The 16,709-nt window shown below is 32.2% G+C and overlaps 1 protein-coding gene across 10 annotated transcripts in view; it reads right to left on the reverse strand.

The window, feature by feature from the left end:
- The window catches only part of LOC124354363 (epsin-2), a 113,263-nt gene that overhangs the window by 60,408 nt on the left and 36,146 nt on the right, over nt 1–16,709 (reverse strand). For all 10 annotated transcript variants that reach the window (XM_046804760.1, XM_046804756.1, XM_046804758.1 and 7 more), the window contains 3 exons: nt 10,874–10,963; nt 8,636–8,845; nt 4,676–4,900 (listed from right to left, as the gene is read on the reverse strand). In XM_046804760.1, the coding sequence (XP_046660716.1) occupies nt 4,676–4,900; nt 8,636–8,845; nt 10,874–10,963 (525 nt within the window). The remainder of the gene's footprint in view (nt 1–4,675; nt 4,901–8,635; nt 8,846–10,873; nt 10,964–16,709) is intronic.

The following is a 16,709-nucleotide window of genomic DNA, read 5'->3' on the forward strand; positions in this document are numbered from 1 at the left end:
GAACTGACCAAGAACCAAAATGAAATGAGAAAACAACTCAGTGAACTCCAAACTGACAATATCAGACTAATCTCTGCTCTCAACAGTCATGAAGAAGCTATTGGTGATATTTTAATTAACGATGCTTCCTATGCAGGGAAGTTAAAACACAGATACAAGGAGACACTGAGTAAATCGGGTGCTTGCAGCGATGTATCTGGAGTGAATCCCACATATATAAATCCGATAACACAGAACCCTATAGGTAGGTCTAGGACTAGAACTGATTTTAGCCCAACTACTAGTAAGCAAAGGACAGCTGTGACTGAAGTTACAAGGGAACATAATTTACAGCCTACTCTCCCACAAATGAAAAATTGTGTGAGTATCAATCCAACTTCAGAAACACAACAGAATATTAGAAATATTAGTAGTCCTAGGGCTTCAGAAGAAATAAATGACAATGAAGGATTTCATCTTGTTGTGTCTCGGAAGACTAAAAATTACTCCCTAAAGAGAAATAATACTACTAATGACATAATGAAGCGCAGAAGACCAGAACAGCATAGCTCTATAACTGGAAAAGCCATAGGTGGCCATAACTTGACTGTGACGGATCGTTTAAAGTTCCTGTTTATTTCAAGACTAAGTATCGAAACTAAGTGTGAGGATCTAAAAAGCTTTCTGACAGAGAGAGAAAGAGTGGTAAATACTTTGTTGAAAAGTTAAATTCAAGATTTCCAAACTACTACTCGTCATTCAAGGTGGGCGTTCCAGCTACGCATTATAAAGACATTTTTTCTCCTGAATTTTGGCCAGAAAATGTATATGTTTCAAGGTTTTTCAACAAACCGAAGAAATCTGATGTCTTTAAACTCTCAAATCCCAACTTCACAAACTGTAACTTAGACCCTCTTGAGTCGAACGTGAACTTGGAAGAAGATAAGTTATGTCTAGACGAACTGAATAGTATTAAGCCCTACTTAAGGGATTTTAAACTCACAAAACCTCCAATCAAGAGTGATGACCAGACGTCGAATAGGACTACCTATAAAATCTTGACTGCCAACGTTCAGCCTCTCTTAGATAAGCTCCCTGAACTTAATATTATAATCGCCAACAATAACTTTTCTGTTATATGCTTAAGTGAGCACTAGTGTACCTATGACTCTAAGGACCTAGCTCTTATAAGTGGTTTTTACTGTGCTGCCATATTCTATAGATCTTTAAGATCGCGAGGTGGAGTCGCTATCTATGTACATGAAACATTAAAGTTCTCTGAAATTAATGTAAATGATTTCTGTGAAGAAAATGTTTTTGAAGTTGTTGCTGTAGTTGTGGAATTTAATAATTTTAAAGTAATCTTTGTATCTATATACAGAGTTCCTAATAGCAACAAAGATATATTTTTAAACAACATGGAAAAACTGTGGTTGTTTTTGTGTAATTTCAACCTCCCTATCATTGCCTCTGGGGACATCAATATAGATATCAATAAAGTAAAAGAAGAATTTCCAAATGAGTTTCTCAACCTTCTAAGATCGCTCGACTGCTGTTGTTTCAACTACAAGCCTACGAGGGGAAAATCCTGTTCGGACAATGTTGTAAGTGGCCTACCGAGGGATTCTCTCTCTGTTGATGTACTACAGCCTCCTTTGTCAGATCACAGTGCTTTGATAACTACCTTGACATCTCAGTCCAGTATTGAACATAACCTGAGTGGCATTCCCGTAGAAGAGGAAAAGGTAATAAGATCTTTTAGTATGTCTAACAAAGTTAAATTTTATTCTTATTTTGGTCAAACGGACTGGAATCATGTTTTAAACAGTAATCCAAATCTCACACTTTTTGAAAATTTTTTAAACTATTTTCATGAAGGCATGAACTTGTGCTTTCCAAAGAAAATTGTGAAAATTAGACATAAAATAAATCTGTGTTCTAATAGTAGGTCCAAATGGTTTTCTGAAGCACTTCTCCGTCTAAAAGAGAAAGTTAGTAGTCTGCATCATATTCATCTGTGGGCAGTAAGGTACAATCGAACAAACCAAGTCAAACTATGTTGAAGCTCGGAAAACCTAAAAGAAAGCTATTATCCATGCCAGACTAAATTTCAATGCTGAATATATATCCTCTGCATCTAATAGCTGTAAGGCAGCATGTGAAATTATTAACAGATATAAAGGTAGCTCAAATGCCTGTAAGATCAGCCACAACCTAACCCCTGATGACTTCAATTACACCTTCATTGCAACAGTGAAAGAAGCATGTAGTCAGGCTCCGCCTTCTTTGGCGGTTTCCGGTCAACTTGTAAGCGGCTACCAGGTTCCACCCCTACGTTTTGTGTGGAAACTAGTTTCAAGTGAGGAAGTATTGAAGTGTGTCCAAAGCATCAAAAGCAGTTCCAGTAAAGACATCTTCGATATCAGTGTTGATCTGGTGAAATTTGTTTTGCCTGTGATACTAGAGCCCCTTACGGCTAGCATCAATCATTGTCTTTCTACTGGCCTGTTTCCTGACTTGCTTAAGTTGTCAAAAGTTGTACCTATTTTTAAAAAGGGTGACCCCTCCCTGGCTGAGAACTATCGACCTATATCTGTGGTGCCCACCTTTTCCAAAATAATTGAAAAAGCTGTGATATACCAGGTTAGTGAATTTTTTGAATCTAATTCTCTATTTTCTAAAAATCAATTTGGCTTTCGCAAGGGTTTGTCCACTGTGGGCGCAGTCGAGCTTCTAGTCTCAGGAGTAATAGGTGGTTTTGAACACTGCTCTAGCACACTTGCCAGCTTGTGTGATTTGACAAAGGCTTTTGACTGTGCTCCACATGACATCCTCCTTAACAAATTACAACATTATGGCCTAAATGGTGTTGAGCTAAACTTCTTTCGAACTTACCTGTCTGATCGCACTCAGAGGGTGTACTTCAACAACACACTCTCTGAGTTAGCTTCAGTTAAGGGTGGTGTACCACAGGGATCGGTCCTTAGCCCATTCTTATTCTTAGTTCTTATAAATGATTTGCCTACCAATGTGGATTGCGGCTCAGTAATTTTTGCAGATGACTCCACGTTTTATTGTATAAATAACGATATAGATACCTTGTTTGTAGAGAGAACTCATGTCCTCCACCAAGCTAACCACTGGTTTTCATCTAATGGTCTGTTACTAAATGATAATAAATCACAAAATATTTTATTTTCTCTTTGTAAAAATCTTACGCTAACGAAGTATAATTTAAATTTAAAGTCCTGTGTAAGACTGTTGGGTATAACTTTAGATTCTAAGTTGACTTGGCAACCCCATGTTCAGAGTGTCTGTTGTAGGCTGTCAAGAGTAATTTTTTTGCTGCGCCACCTAAAGAAACTTGTTCCCAAAGATTATCTTAAATCCGCATATTATGCATTTTTTCATAGCACCATATCGTATGGAATCACCATATGGGGTAACAGTCATGATATTCATAAAGTATTACTGTTACAGAAAAAGGCTGTTAGAATTTTAGCAGGAGTCTCCTCCTTAACTACAAGTAAACCTATTTTTGCAGAGGAAGGTATTCTAACTGTTATCAACCTTTATATTTATTCATGTCTGATTAAATTAAAACAGAATCTTGGCGACTTTTCTCTTAGAAATGACATTCATCACTATCCTACTAGAGGCAACTTATATTTAGATCAGCCCTACTGCAGATTAAGTAAAACACAATCTATGTATTCTTTTATTGGTATCCGTTTGTTTAATAAACTACCTCTTACCAGTCATAACATTAGTCTTAGTAAATTCAAATCAGTGATGTATAGATGGCTGTTAACTAGACCTTTTTATATGTTATGACTGTTTTACTGGAATTAACATTTAATGTAATGTATCTAGATTTAATATTTTATTGAAGCTCTGGTGACGATGTCAATGCATTTTAATAATGTTATTATGACTAATAAAGATTCTCGATTCTTGATTCTTCTTGATGGATGTTAACAAATTAATTATACTCCCTAATTCTTACTTCTACAAGCTTTGCTTACTCTGTGACATCTATCAGGATGTTAAGTAGACAATTCAACCCTAGAATGAACTCAAACTGAATCAGATTACTGAAAAAGTAAAAAACAAACTTTATTGGTGCTGCAAGAGCAAAACTCCACTATGTAAAGAAACGTGTTTTAAAGTTACTAAACTAAAAAAAAAATAAAAAGTTTACAAAATTTGAATACAATATCAATGGGCAGTTGCTTCGTACAAACAAGATGTTGTAAAATGATTGTAAATATGTTTAATTTAAATTGTAATAAAAGCTGTGTGAACATTTTTTTATTTAAAACATATTCGTATTAATATTAGTATTAATATTGATTTGATTGATGATTAATGATTTTTTGAATAATTTAATTTACAAAAGTTTTGAAATCAAAGGAAGAAAAAAAGCAAGGGAAATATAGGTATGTACACATTTTTTAAATAATGTACAATATGTTTATACTTTTGATTTTTTTTATATCACTAAAAATGCTGACAATTCTATAATGAGGTATGTAATTCAAACTAGCATTTAAAACTTAAAAAGTTTGCAACTATATTTAGTCCACACAAGAACAATGAACCTGAAAAAATATTCACACTTTTTATTATATTTCAAGAAACCATCACAACAAATTCAAGTTTTCAAACAAATGAACTGTTTAATAATGGCACTTACCAATCCTGTGTCACTTCCGAATCCGGATGCTGTCTGAGCAAACCTTTCCTTCGCCTTGAGTGCACGCGCTCTCTCATTACGCAGCCGTTCGTCATCCTTGAGCAGTAATACCAACTGTTTAGCCTTCTCTCTGACATTGATGCCCTGATCCTTCCCCTCTTCCACGTACTGGAAGTCTCGCAGTGTCTGGATGGCGAAAATGTTCTCTTTGCATTGTTGTGCCACCTGGAGGGAAAGTTAGTCTTTAAGGCAACAATGTGTAGAAATATGACAAGTACGTATAAGATGCAGTATCCAGGATCTGAGTTTAGAGCAGTGGCTCAAGGGGTAGTAGATCAATATTATTAATTAATATGAAGGAATTTGAAAAATGAAGGCCAAAACTGATTAAATAGATTTCTTCTATCAACACAATTTCTTCCAAGATTATCTTCTTAGTATCCTGTCTGGTAATACCTCATAATCGAGTCTCAGCTGTAAACAATTCTGAATCTTTAAGCATAATTTCTGCATAATATTCTTGTACATTAATCAAGCAGAAAATAGATAACACTATAATATTCAAACGAACTTCTCTTTAATTTTTGCAGAATAGAAAATTAATATTAACATGTTTCTTAGTAGATTCTGACAATTTCTATAGTTAAATCTATGAATGTAAATTTCGAGTCTTCCAATTAGGTTTTTAAGTATCGTACTTGGATGAAACACTTAACAATCTCTCAAGAACAATTGAAGGTATCAAATTAGAAAACTGGAACTTGATTTTTATGACAGATATCGATATAGATTCCACAGCACTAGATAGGAGATCAGTAAAACTAATTGACTGTCTGGCTTTTTACATCTGAGGATTAAAAGTACCTTTTACAAGAGCGACCCAAAACACCACAAGATCAATAGATTGGATATGTACAAATATTTGTGATAGGGAACTAAATACACGGGTCATCCACAGTGGTTTATCAGACCTCAATGCACAAACCTGCACATTCAATACAGAACAGGGTACAGAAAGTCCTAACAGTATCTTAACTTCAAACAAGAAAACCTAATTAATTGTATTAAAAATTCAACATCAAAAAAATTGGCAAGATATTGTTCAATCTCCATCTGCTGAAGAAGCAAATAACTGTTTTATTGGAACTGTGACTGTGAATCTGGATGCAAGCTGCCTAAGGTAGCTAAAGAAATCACAACAAAACCTAAACCTAAAGCTTTTGCAGACGAGAACACTTTCAGGCTCAGGGAAAACTTCTTGAGACTACACTACAGCATGAAATAACAGGAGATCCTGCTACAAGACATGAAGCATTCAAATTAAAACCAGCCCTTAAAGCTTGTAAGGCTCCAAGCCTCCACAAAATATTTAGAGAAAGCCGAAAAACAAACCATGAGCCATTTAGAATGTAGTCAATAATGCCCGCAATAAAAAATAAGCACTGTAAATGCAATGGACTAGAAACAAATGGAGCACTCACAAATAACCCTCAGGTAATAGCAAACTACTCAAACTCTTTCTTGATCAATATTAATTGCCAAAACAACTCTAAAACAAATTCCATCTAATCAAAATAAAAAATCTACATCTGCCAGCCACATGAAACAACAAAAGTTGAGACAATTAATTACAAAAAGTAATTAAAAAGACCATCAGATTTAACATTCTACCAGTGCAGAGGTGTGCCAGAAGGACCGGTACTCTTCACCAATGACCTTCCCCAACAACTAGGAGATTACTGCACACCTCTCATGTACGCAGATGACACAACTCTGCTCCTAATTCAACATACTTTGGACAGACTGGTTGTCTCATCATATATAGCCCTCAATATGGCCTTTCAATATTGCTATACAAATGATCTTATAGTAAACACTTCAAGATTCAAAATTAACTTATTTGTCTTTAAACATACATTGTATGCAATTGACAACACCATGAAACTATTAAAAAACTAAAATTAATTCTTTACTTTAACAATGTTAATTTGTCCCTAAAAATTATAAATATATAAAAAATTTATAATATTATGTATAATCATTAAAAATCAAGGTAATAAAAAAACAATAACAATAATCAACAAATAACAGATTAATAACCTAATTTAAAATTTCATTTTAAAACATGTACAGCTAAACCTAATTATTTCAAAATTGGTTGCTAAAATTATTTAAAAAAGTTAGCCTTAAACCAATCAGAGACTTTATTTAAGGCCCTATCTTGAGCCAACATTAATTGTTTTAAATAATTACTGACATTTATCAAACTAGTATCATCAGCATAGATAAGTACAAATTTACATAGCATATTATGTGCAAAGTCATTCAGTGCCACAATAAATAAAAAAGGTCCTAATATCGATCCTTCTGGTACGCCTATATCTATAATACTAAAGTCTGACATATCTTTACCCTGTGCAACCATGAAGATAACAAATTCAACTTATTTCTAACACCTTAGCAGTCCAATTTACGTAATAGCAAGTTATATGAAACCTCAAAAACCAACCAAATTGCTTTTGGGAGAAGATCATCACAAGTCTCTGCTTTTCCTGGTATCAGTTTCGAAACAGAATCTACATTCCTTGGCATAACCATAGATACAGACTGAAACTGAACTCAGTATGTGTACAATCTCAGTATGATACTTAAGACCAGTCACTTTTTGGTAAAACAATCAAGTTTTTTTTAGCAGCTTACAGACAGGAAAAATAGCTTATTTTTCACTTTTCGAATCCCAGTTACGATATGGCCTTGTTGCATGGTGCAAAACAACTGCTATGAATCTTCAAGGAATCCTCATAATACGAAAAACTGTCTTGACATGATAATGTACGCTTATCGACACATTATCTTAGGCTGTTTGAAAGAAAAACCTTGTACATGGAAATGGAACTTTACAACCACCAGCCAGCAAATTCCCAATCCTAAAGAGACAGGGACTTAAAAATGGTTTTATACTGATGGCTCTTGGACTGGTCTTATTACTCAATAGAAGAGTGCTTAGAAAGAGCTATTTAAATTCTTTGCAACATTTTGAATATTGATGTATACTTGACCGAATCCTATTTCTGAGACAATGTTTATATACTTAAAAGCAGTAATTAATACCAGTTTCATTATATGACTTGAAATGTGTAATTTTATTTAACACTATAAGGTATACCCCCTGAATACATTGATGATAGCGAACCCAAAGGTTTCCACAGGGCTGTGCACTGAATAGAGTTTATATCTACATGTTTATCCTGGTAGGTGAGCATTGTTTAAACTTGTTCCAGATGTAGTACAGTCTCGATTAGTGTATCTGAGAATATTTTGGTCAATCACCATAAATGTTTAAGTGAAAGCTATTTTTGTCCGATTGTATTTTGTCATGATAAGCTGAATAGCAAACTGCTAAGAAGTTTACTTCCTGCCTGAAAAAAGGCTGTTATAGTATTGAAAATGGCTTACAGGAGTTGCGTTACAGTATATATTCAAATATATAAGTGATTACTTCAATAGTTTCAAAAGAGAAAGTCAATTGATAAAAAACTTGAGAATGGCACCTTCCAGTAGACTATAAATAAAAAATGTCATCTATTAGTGTGATTGTGCTCAAAAATTGACAACAGACCACTGATAAGATTAGTAAGTAATCTTTTATATTCTTGGATAATAAGACGGTTACTCTACAAAATTTGTGTCACAAAATTCTTCATCACCAATTCTCTGCTCACCAAATTACCACCAGAGCTAAAGTTCATCTGGCAACCTTTACGCAATCAGGAATAAAACCTAAGCCTATTAAGACTTTGTGCCTAACACAAAATTGAATTTTGTGAAAAATAATCATGTGCAGTAAGATGTTACTTGTATTAAAAATAATTTAGCCTAATTCACCCTAATTTAATTTGGCCAAAATGAAGTTCTGGATGCTGAATTACTTATGTATATTGTTGCCGACACCTAACCTACCTTCTCCGAGCCAGTCTTGATGAGATAGTCGAGCAGAACCAGTGCCTTGTACACGTGCCGCCAGTTCCGCCCATGGTCATTGAGCCGCTTCCACACCATTTGCATGATCTCAGTGAATGCCACCACATTGTATGTCAGATCAGCTATCTCCGACATAAGTGTGCTGTTAGGCCCCCATGGGTCATTGCTGGTTGCCTCTCTCACCTTCACCTGAGAACAGAATAGTGACGCTTCACTGGATATTTTTGGAAAAATACAAAGTTTACTTTAAAATAATAATTTTTTCGATTATTTAATGTTTTCAGTTGAATTATTGCAAATATTCTTTCATAAGTTAAAATTTAGAAAGCAAAGACCTTATTGATTTGTGCAATACACAATCTTCATTATTTTGAAATTGCCAGATCAGAGAATAACTGCTTCGAGGTTAGGTTTGCAGTGTCACCAAGTGTAGTTTTGTGCTAAGGTCCCCAAGCACTAAGTTTTTTGTTCTATTTATAGTGATATTTGACATAATATAGAATAAATAACCTAGTTTATTGTTTAGAGCTAACAAAACTATCCACAAGATTTATAAAAATGTTAGTGTTAATAAGGAGTTGAAAATTGAACTGTTTAGTTCAATAGTTCTCTTATTTACTCAACTATAAAACTCTGTAAAAGAACAAGAACAACACAAATCCTCCTTAACTCGCATATCACTCTAAGTAGTTTGACTAATATAAACAAGACTGCAGGACCCGGAGTAATGAATGACACAATACACTAGCTACCATCGAAAAGAAAAACAGCTGAAGAATTGAACACAAGGTAACTCCTTTATGAAAACATTTTAAAGATATTAGACAATTTCAAAGTTTGTTGTTGATGTTTAGCTTATGTCTCAATATATTAAAATGGGGTTATTTTCATATTTAGGTGATTTATTTCTCTGGATAAATTAGATACATTTTGAAAAGAAATTCTGTGGATTCAGATAGAAACTCCAAAATAATGAAAAGAATTCTCAAGGTCATGTTTCAGTTGGACTATAATCAACCTAGCATGGTTACCTAAATTTGACTCCAGATCTCTATTTTAGATCTAAAATACCTCTAATAATCAATCTGCAAATCTAAATAAATAAATCAAAACTTTATTTTCAAAAAATGAATTGTATTTTTGTAATTTTTATATCAATTGTAAAAATTCACTCAAAATATCATTAATACAAAGTACTAACAAAAGGAAAAAATAACTAGAAGAATTATCCAAAAAAAGTTGCTTTCTTGTGCTTAGGACCAGTTTATATTTTGATGCTAAAGTAAAATACAGTATATAAACAATTTTGAGATACAAAATTTGAGCTGTAATGTATGTCTTAATTATTCAAATCACGTAAATAATTATTTAAATACAAAAGAAATTTTATATATATATATATATATATATATATATGTATATAATAAGGGACAAGAAACAAATAGTAATAAAAATTATTTATATAATTAACATGACTATTCCACAGTGATTATGCAAGAAGGAGGAAAAATAAGTCCTGTTAGTTCAGGGCTCCCTACAATCATTCAGTGAAGATAAAGCAACTCAACCTTCTCATAGCCAATGCTAATCAACCACCAACACTATCCTGACTACTTTTTAGAATAATACGAGAGGAACAATTGACTGTATATTATTACCAAAGCAAATGGAAATTTGTCATAAAAAATGTGCCTTATGAGAAGTATTTCACATTGAGAATAAGGTGTTGTTCAATAGTGTAAATTTAAACTATAATTGCAAATCTTGAATTGTTAAAACGTAAAATTGATGACAAAAGTAAACCAAAATCTTTATATATTTGAACATTTTAAGACCTGTGATCATTTTAAGATTAATTCCGTTAATTGCTTTTAGAACAGAAATTAGTCCTATGCCTACCTAATTCTTGATAAGCACAATAATTGAATGCCCTAAAACGTAAGTGTATTAGGTCACTAAAAGACTCAACAATTGTTTAAATCTCTTCACAAAAGTCAATGAGTTAAACTTTTATATATTTATACCTACAGAATTTTTTGTGAATAGCGGGGGACAGTAGCAGTGACTGTCAGCTGCAGTTAATTTGTTAAAATATTGGAATTTAATACTGATTATATGTTATGAAAAAGGCCAACATAATTAGAATAATTTATATTCTATGCTACCTATTACAAAGAGGAAAAATTATCTATAAAAACAGAAATAACTAGATCCTACCTGAGCCCCTGAGTAGTTGTGGGCCAGGTTCATAATATTGCGACGTAAGCCTGCCACGTTGACTTGCATTCCTTCTCTCTGCCTTTTCATCTGTAACATAAAAACATAACGGAACTGTAATGTGCCTCACAGATGCAGTTATGGTACATTTAACAAGATTAGTGAAGATTTTATGCAATACTGGATTGACTGTAATGAGAGAGCAGTTGTTCGGTATTGGTGAGGAATACTGTAAACCCAATACGGCCCATAAAAAGGTAGCAACCTAATAGATCAACCGCTATTAAAGAAACCAGCGCAGAAGCAGATTTCTGAGCAGTACCGCGCAGGAGGGGCCCCCTTCCGGCGGGGAGTGGGACCAGCATCTTCTCGTATCGTATCTGTCTATCAGCTGAGTGGATTGTGTCTCGCTCTCACAGTTTTATTTACACTGCAGCTACTTTACCTGTTCTATAACTCTTTTTTGTGTAGACATATACAAGTATCGCAGTCTAAGCGTAAAATATTAATTGACCACATTAATGTAGCAATAGATGTATCCAGGAAGCTTGCATTTTGTTTTGAGGTTAGCCGTACAGTGGCAGTGGCCATTATTGATGTGTCGTTCAATTCGAATGGGTCAGTCAAGTGTACAAGTGATCTAGATCAGAGTGTTTCAAAAGACCCGTTCACCTAGAACGTTTCGTTCACTTTTTTTGCCAACTGAATAAGTTTGATATTTTTTTCAAACCAGATATGTTATTTTTAATGATTGTTAAACTTATGTTATTATTAAGTTTATTTAAAAACTCTTATCCATGAAAAATAGCTTAACATTATATGAAAATAACTACAAAAATATAGAGTTTATGCATTAGGTTACACTAGGTCCTCAAAATTGTTCAGTCGTTACTTTTGTTCACTGCTAACCGATTAAGAATAAAACCGTAATCGTATAACTCAACAGGGGGACTAGGGAGTCTCCCCGTTTGTAGGGAATAAACTTACTTATGATAAACCAAAGGTATATCAATCAACCAAGTCCATTGATTATAAGTACTAACATTTAAAATATTTAGCAATGTATCTGGTAACTTAAAATTATATTTTTTTTAATAAGTTTAAATAGATATAGTTGCATTTAATAGATACCTGAAATAATACATTTATTGTTATATATCTTTCAATTCACTGTACAATATGCTGTTCCTTCCTCTATTTGAATACTCTTTTACTAGCAGATCCTTTCGTTCACTCGGTCATTTTCATTCAGTCGTTCATTTTGTTCAATCAACACGATGACCGGTATAACACGCTCTAGCGGGAAGGCTCAGTACTATGTACTGACCGGTTCAACTGAACGGGTCGCAGCAGTGAACGATACCGACTGAGTCGGATTAGTCAGCTGATCAAATAGAGTGACCACGGAGTAGTGGTGGGCATACTTGGAGGGGCTTTTACCCCCCTGCGTGAACTCAAATCAACCAAGGTTTTTTTGTAAGCGGTTTACCTATGGTTTGATGTTTAAGTAGTACCATACATGGAGTTCTTGCATTTTTGAGTAGTCTGTATGTGAAGAAAGTAACCAAATACCAGGATGCCTCATCAATAAGACTTGTTCTGTCGCAGAACTGCAGTGTTAAAACCAAATAGTTTTGCTTTTACTTTGTACATGATCATTTGGTGCAGAATCTGGTACTTGAAGAGTACAGAGTTCTTAACCAGTTCCCAAGTTTCTGAGAAGAGTCACCACCAATCACTCATTTTCTTTCCCACTTACTTTCTTTTCTTGATTTATTTTTTTATTCTGGTGTCAAAGTAAAACGTAGTTAAATGAAAACTGCTATGATTGCCATGTAAGGCCAGAATTGGTTCCAATTCATTGATACAGTATAGCCTAATTAACAAATATTAAAATAATATAAAGGTTGTATAAGATTGAAATAATATAAGGTTGATAATACTATGTTAAAATTAATCATATTTGGTAGGGTGTTTTAGATACAAAATATCTCAAAAACTTATCTTAACTTTATAATAATTTAGATGTTATTAAAAAATATTCTCTTACTACGTTCTAACATATTATTAAAATGAAAAAATATATCTAAAATGAAAAATGTTTGCAATAAGAATCCTTGCAAAACAAACAAGGCAAAGATATCCATCAGGATATATATAATATATATATAAGTATCAACTTATACATTGGCACATTTCTTGCATTTAAAAATATTTGCCGTTTTAGATACTAAACTGGTTAAACGTCTTATAAACAGTCAAAACCTAATAGAGAACTATACAAAAAAATTAGACAGTGCGAATATGTTAAGAAGGAAACTTAAAAGAAAAATACCCAAAATCATGACGAAAATGTGTTGTGATGACAACGATATTCATCAAGATTATTTTGAAGGATATAGTGAATAACAACTATAAGCACTTTTTTTAGTTGTGTTGGTGTGTTGAAAAATAGTTTTAGTATAAATGACTGATTATCTTAGAAAGTAATAATTAAATTCTTTCTACATAATTTACTTACTAGTATTTATATTTTTAATCAATAGAATCACATAAGCTTTTTAAATGGTGTAAACAAGTTTTTCTGGTGTGAAACAATTGTTTTTAAAGGTTTTATTTTTGTTTTGTTTGAACATTTCAGTAAACAAAATCTGAATTGATATCTCTTTTAGGAGCTGAGTAAAAAGGCATTTGCTATTATTTCAAAGATAGAGGAAAGTGATTTCATTAAGGATGTCCCAACAACTAATGCATGAACACTTCTTATACTTCCATAGAAACCAAGGTTTGAGGTTATCTAACAAGGTACACATGTAGCTTACTGCTTGTTGACCAATGCCTAGTGTAGTTATTACCCATTGTTTCCAACTGAAACATTAAGTAAGTTTTATCTCAAGGTGATAAGAAATAAACAGCAACTACAATCATTTAAATATTATGCATTTCTTAACAGGCCTGAGTTATAATAATTTAAAATCTATGAAAGTCCACTATAGTTAGTTAACTTACAACAAATACACACACTGAAGGTACTAAAATCGTCCAAATATTTTATTTTAAATGCCAAGTTTAAATAAACTGAAAAATTGTTAATCAATTATATTAGACCTATATACATGAAAAGGACGATCATTATCACAATAGCCTTTGAAACAAATTTTGTTTAGAATTAAGCAAAAGTTTAAACACATACTTGTGATTTATCAGTTTTACCAAATTTTAAAAATGGAAAGAATTTCCTAGTCATAATTTTGAACTAGACTTGTATTCAGGTTTTCATCATTCAAGGTATTTGTATAGATTCATGATGGGTTTTCAATTGAATGCTACCCAAAATTATCTTATGAACAAATCTTCTTAGTAATAAAATGTCCAAAAACCATAATTTTGTCCTTCTGTTAAACTTCTATTTAAAGCTACAAAAGTAGAGATTTATATTAAATATTATAAATTACACCAAAATCATAATACATTTGCTAAAATTCAGTCAGTTTGTTTGAGTGGTTGATACTTATAAACATTTAAACATACAAACGTACAAGCAGACAATTGAAAAATCAGTTTTCTTGGTTATTAAAACTCCAAAATGGACATTTTCAACTGAGCTAAAATTAAATATTGGGAACATCAACGTTCCCTTATATCATGTATGGAAGAAAAATACATACACTTTCTTAATTCTATGATGTACATACACTTTCTTAAGTCTAAGTTGCACACATACAATTTCTTAATTCTATGATGTAAGTTTAATATTTTGATAAGCAATTTAAACCACAGAAAATAGCAACATTTTAGTATATAAAGGAAACTTACAAAACGGAACAGTACAGAGGAACAATGGTGAAGCAATCAAGTTAACAGATGACAAACAAAGTAAGGTCACTGATATCAGTATCAATAATTATATTGTTGGCATATAGGACAGGTACAATAATAGCTATATCAAACACAGTAGACATCTAACTCTCCTCACTTTGATGTGACAAAAAACCAATAACCAATTAATTATGTGAAAGCTGACTTCATTGATGACATCAATCATGAATAGACTGCTTGCTATAATGTATGTTCATGACGAAACTGTAATTGTTACTTTACGTGGTTTTCTGACTAACTTCCAAGTTTTCCAGTTTATACCATGTTAATTCAAGATAAGAATGTGTTTAGTAACAGTTTGACGTGTTGTAGACTGTAAAATTTAAAATATACTTATGTTTATTATTATGTTATGTTTCTAAAATTTATTTTTCAGAATTTGGCAAAATTTAATTTTAACAATATACACTCTCGTGAGTAAGGGTTTTGAGTATGTTAGTCACCCAGACTTATTGATATGGGATTCCGGGTTCTCAATTACATCTTACCTTAACAACCGAAATGAGGATTACTTAACAAACCTGTTTGTTTATAATTTTCCAACTGAATGAAAAAATTGACTAAACCATTTGTTCCAAACCAAACACAAGCATACAAATATATTCAATGTGCACTAATGCTCACCATAATTATAAAAATATTACACCTAATAAATAAAAAATTTAAAAAAACCATTAAATAAGTTTGAAAATGTCATAAGAAAATGTCATTCTGTTACAATGATTTTAACAGATACCAGGTAGGTATAAAAATTGTTCATTTAATATTTATTTTACTTTATTGCAGGTAACAAATAATCAGGTGAATTTTAGTACAACATAATTTGAAAGAATTATTAATTGGATAGTTCAACATATTTTAAAATTGTGTAGTTTGAATAGAAAAAAAAACACAAATTAAAGATGAAATAATTTTGTAATACATTTAAATCAAAAATATGTTGTTCATTAATGATATATGAAAAGTTATGATAAAACTTTTAAGTATATTAATTGCATTTGATGACGTTTTACTGTAAAAAAATACTGTTTAACAATAATTGCAGACAATGAGAAGAAAAAGACTTGTTAATGATTTGTAACTTTATCTATATTCGTATTTTGTTTCAGATTAATACACGTTTATAAAAAAATAATGTGAATAAATATTTATTTTTTTACATTACTTAACACGATGACAGGAATAATCAGGTGCAATTGATGGATTAACTCAATGCAAATTATTGAGCATTTACTTATCATAAACTATTAAAAACTATATTACTAGTAAAATAACTATGATGGCTTGTACATTTTCTACAAAACAATAGTTCCGAGCTACTCGTAGCGTAACATTCAACAAAAATATTCTTATGTGCATTTTCTGTTACGCTGTCCATAAGACCGGCTAACATCCAGTCAGACTCAATGATTCAGTAAACTTTACACATCTTCAGACATCATAACTGAGTGGGGCAAAGGAAATTATGCTTTTTCTTCCAGCTATTATTGAAATACTTAAAACTGTGGAAACAGCAAAATTGTATTCACTACCAGCCAAAGCCACAGCACTTACTACAGCTTGTTTTGAAAAAATTACATACCTTAGGACATTTGGTCCATACAAGTCCATTCAAACTTCCTTTAGCATTCTGTGCAAGACACTTTGAACATCTATTGAGTAATTCATATAAAACACTTTGACATACTGCCAACATAACAAAACTTAGTATATAAGCTCTTTTTAAATCAAAGATAAACTATGATCAGCATCATATTCCACCACTTGCACTCGGAACTACGAGTGAAGCACTTACTTTATTTAGATAAAATCACTATATATCATTGAGTTTACTATATTATAATATATCACAAAATATTCAGGAAGAGTTTTAAAATAAATTTACACCAGAAAAACAAAAAATAATAGTTTTTTAATTGTTTTTATAGTGGAGTTAACCAAGATACTGCTACTTGTT

Source organism: Homalodisca vitripennis, chromosome 2 (assembly GCF_021130785.1).
Source record: "Homalodisca vitripennis isolate AUS2020 chromosome 2, UT_GWSS_2.1, whole genome shotgun sequence".
In the NCBI taxonomy this organism is placed as follows: Eukaryota; Metazoa; Arthropoda; class Insecta; order Hemiptera; family Cicadellidae; genus Homalodisca; species Homalodisca vitripennis.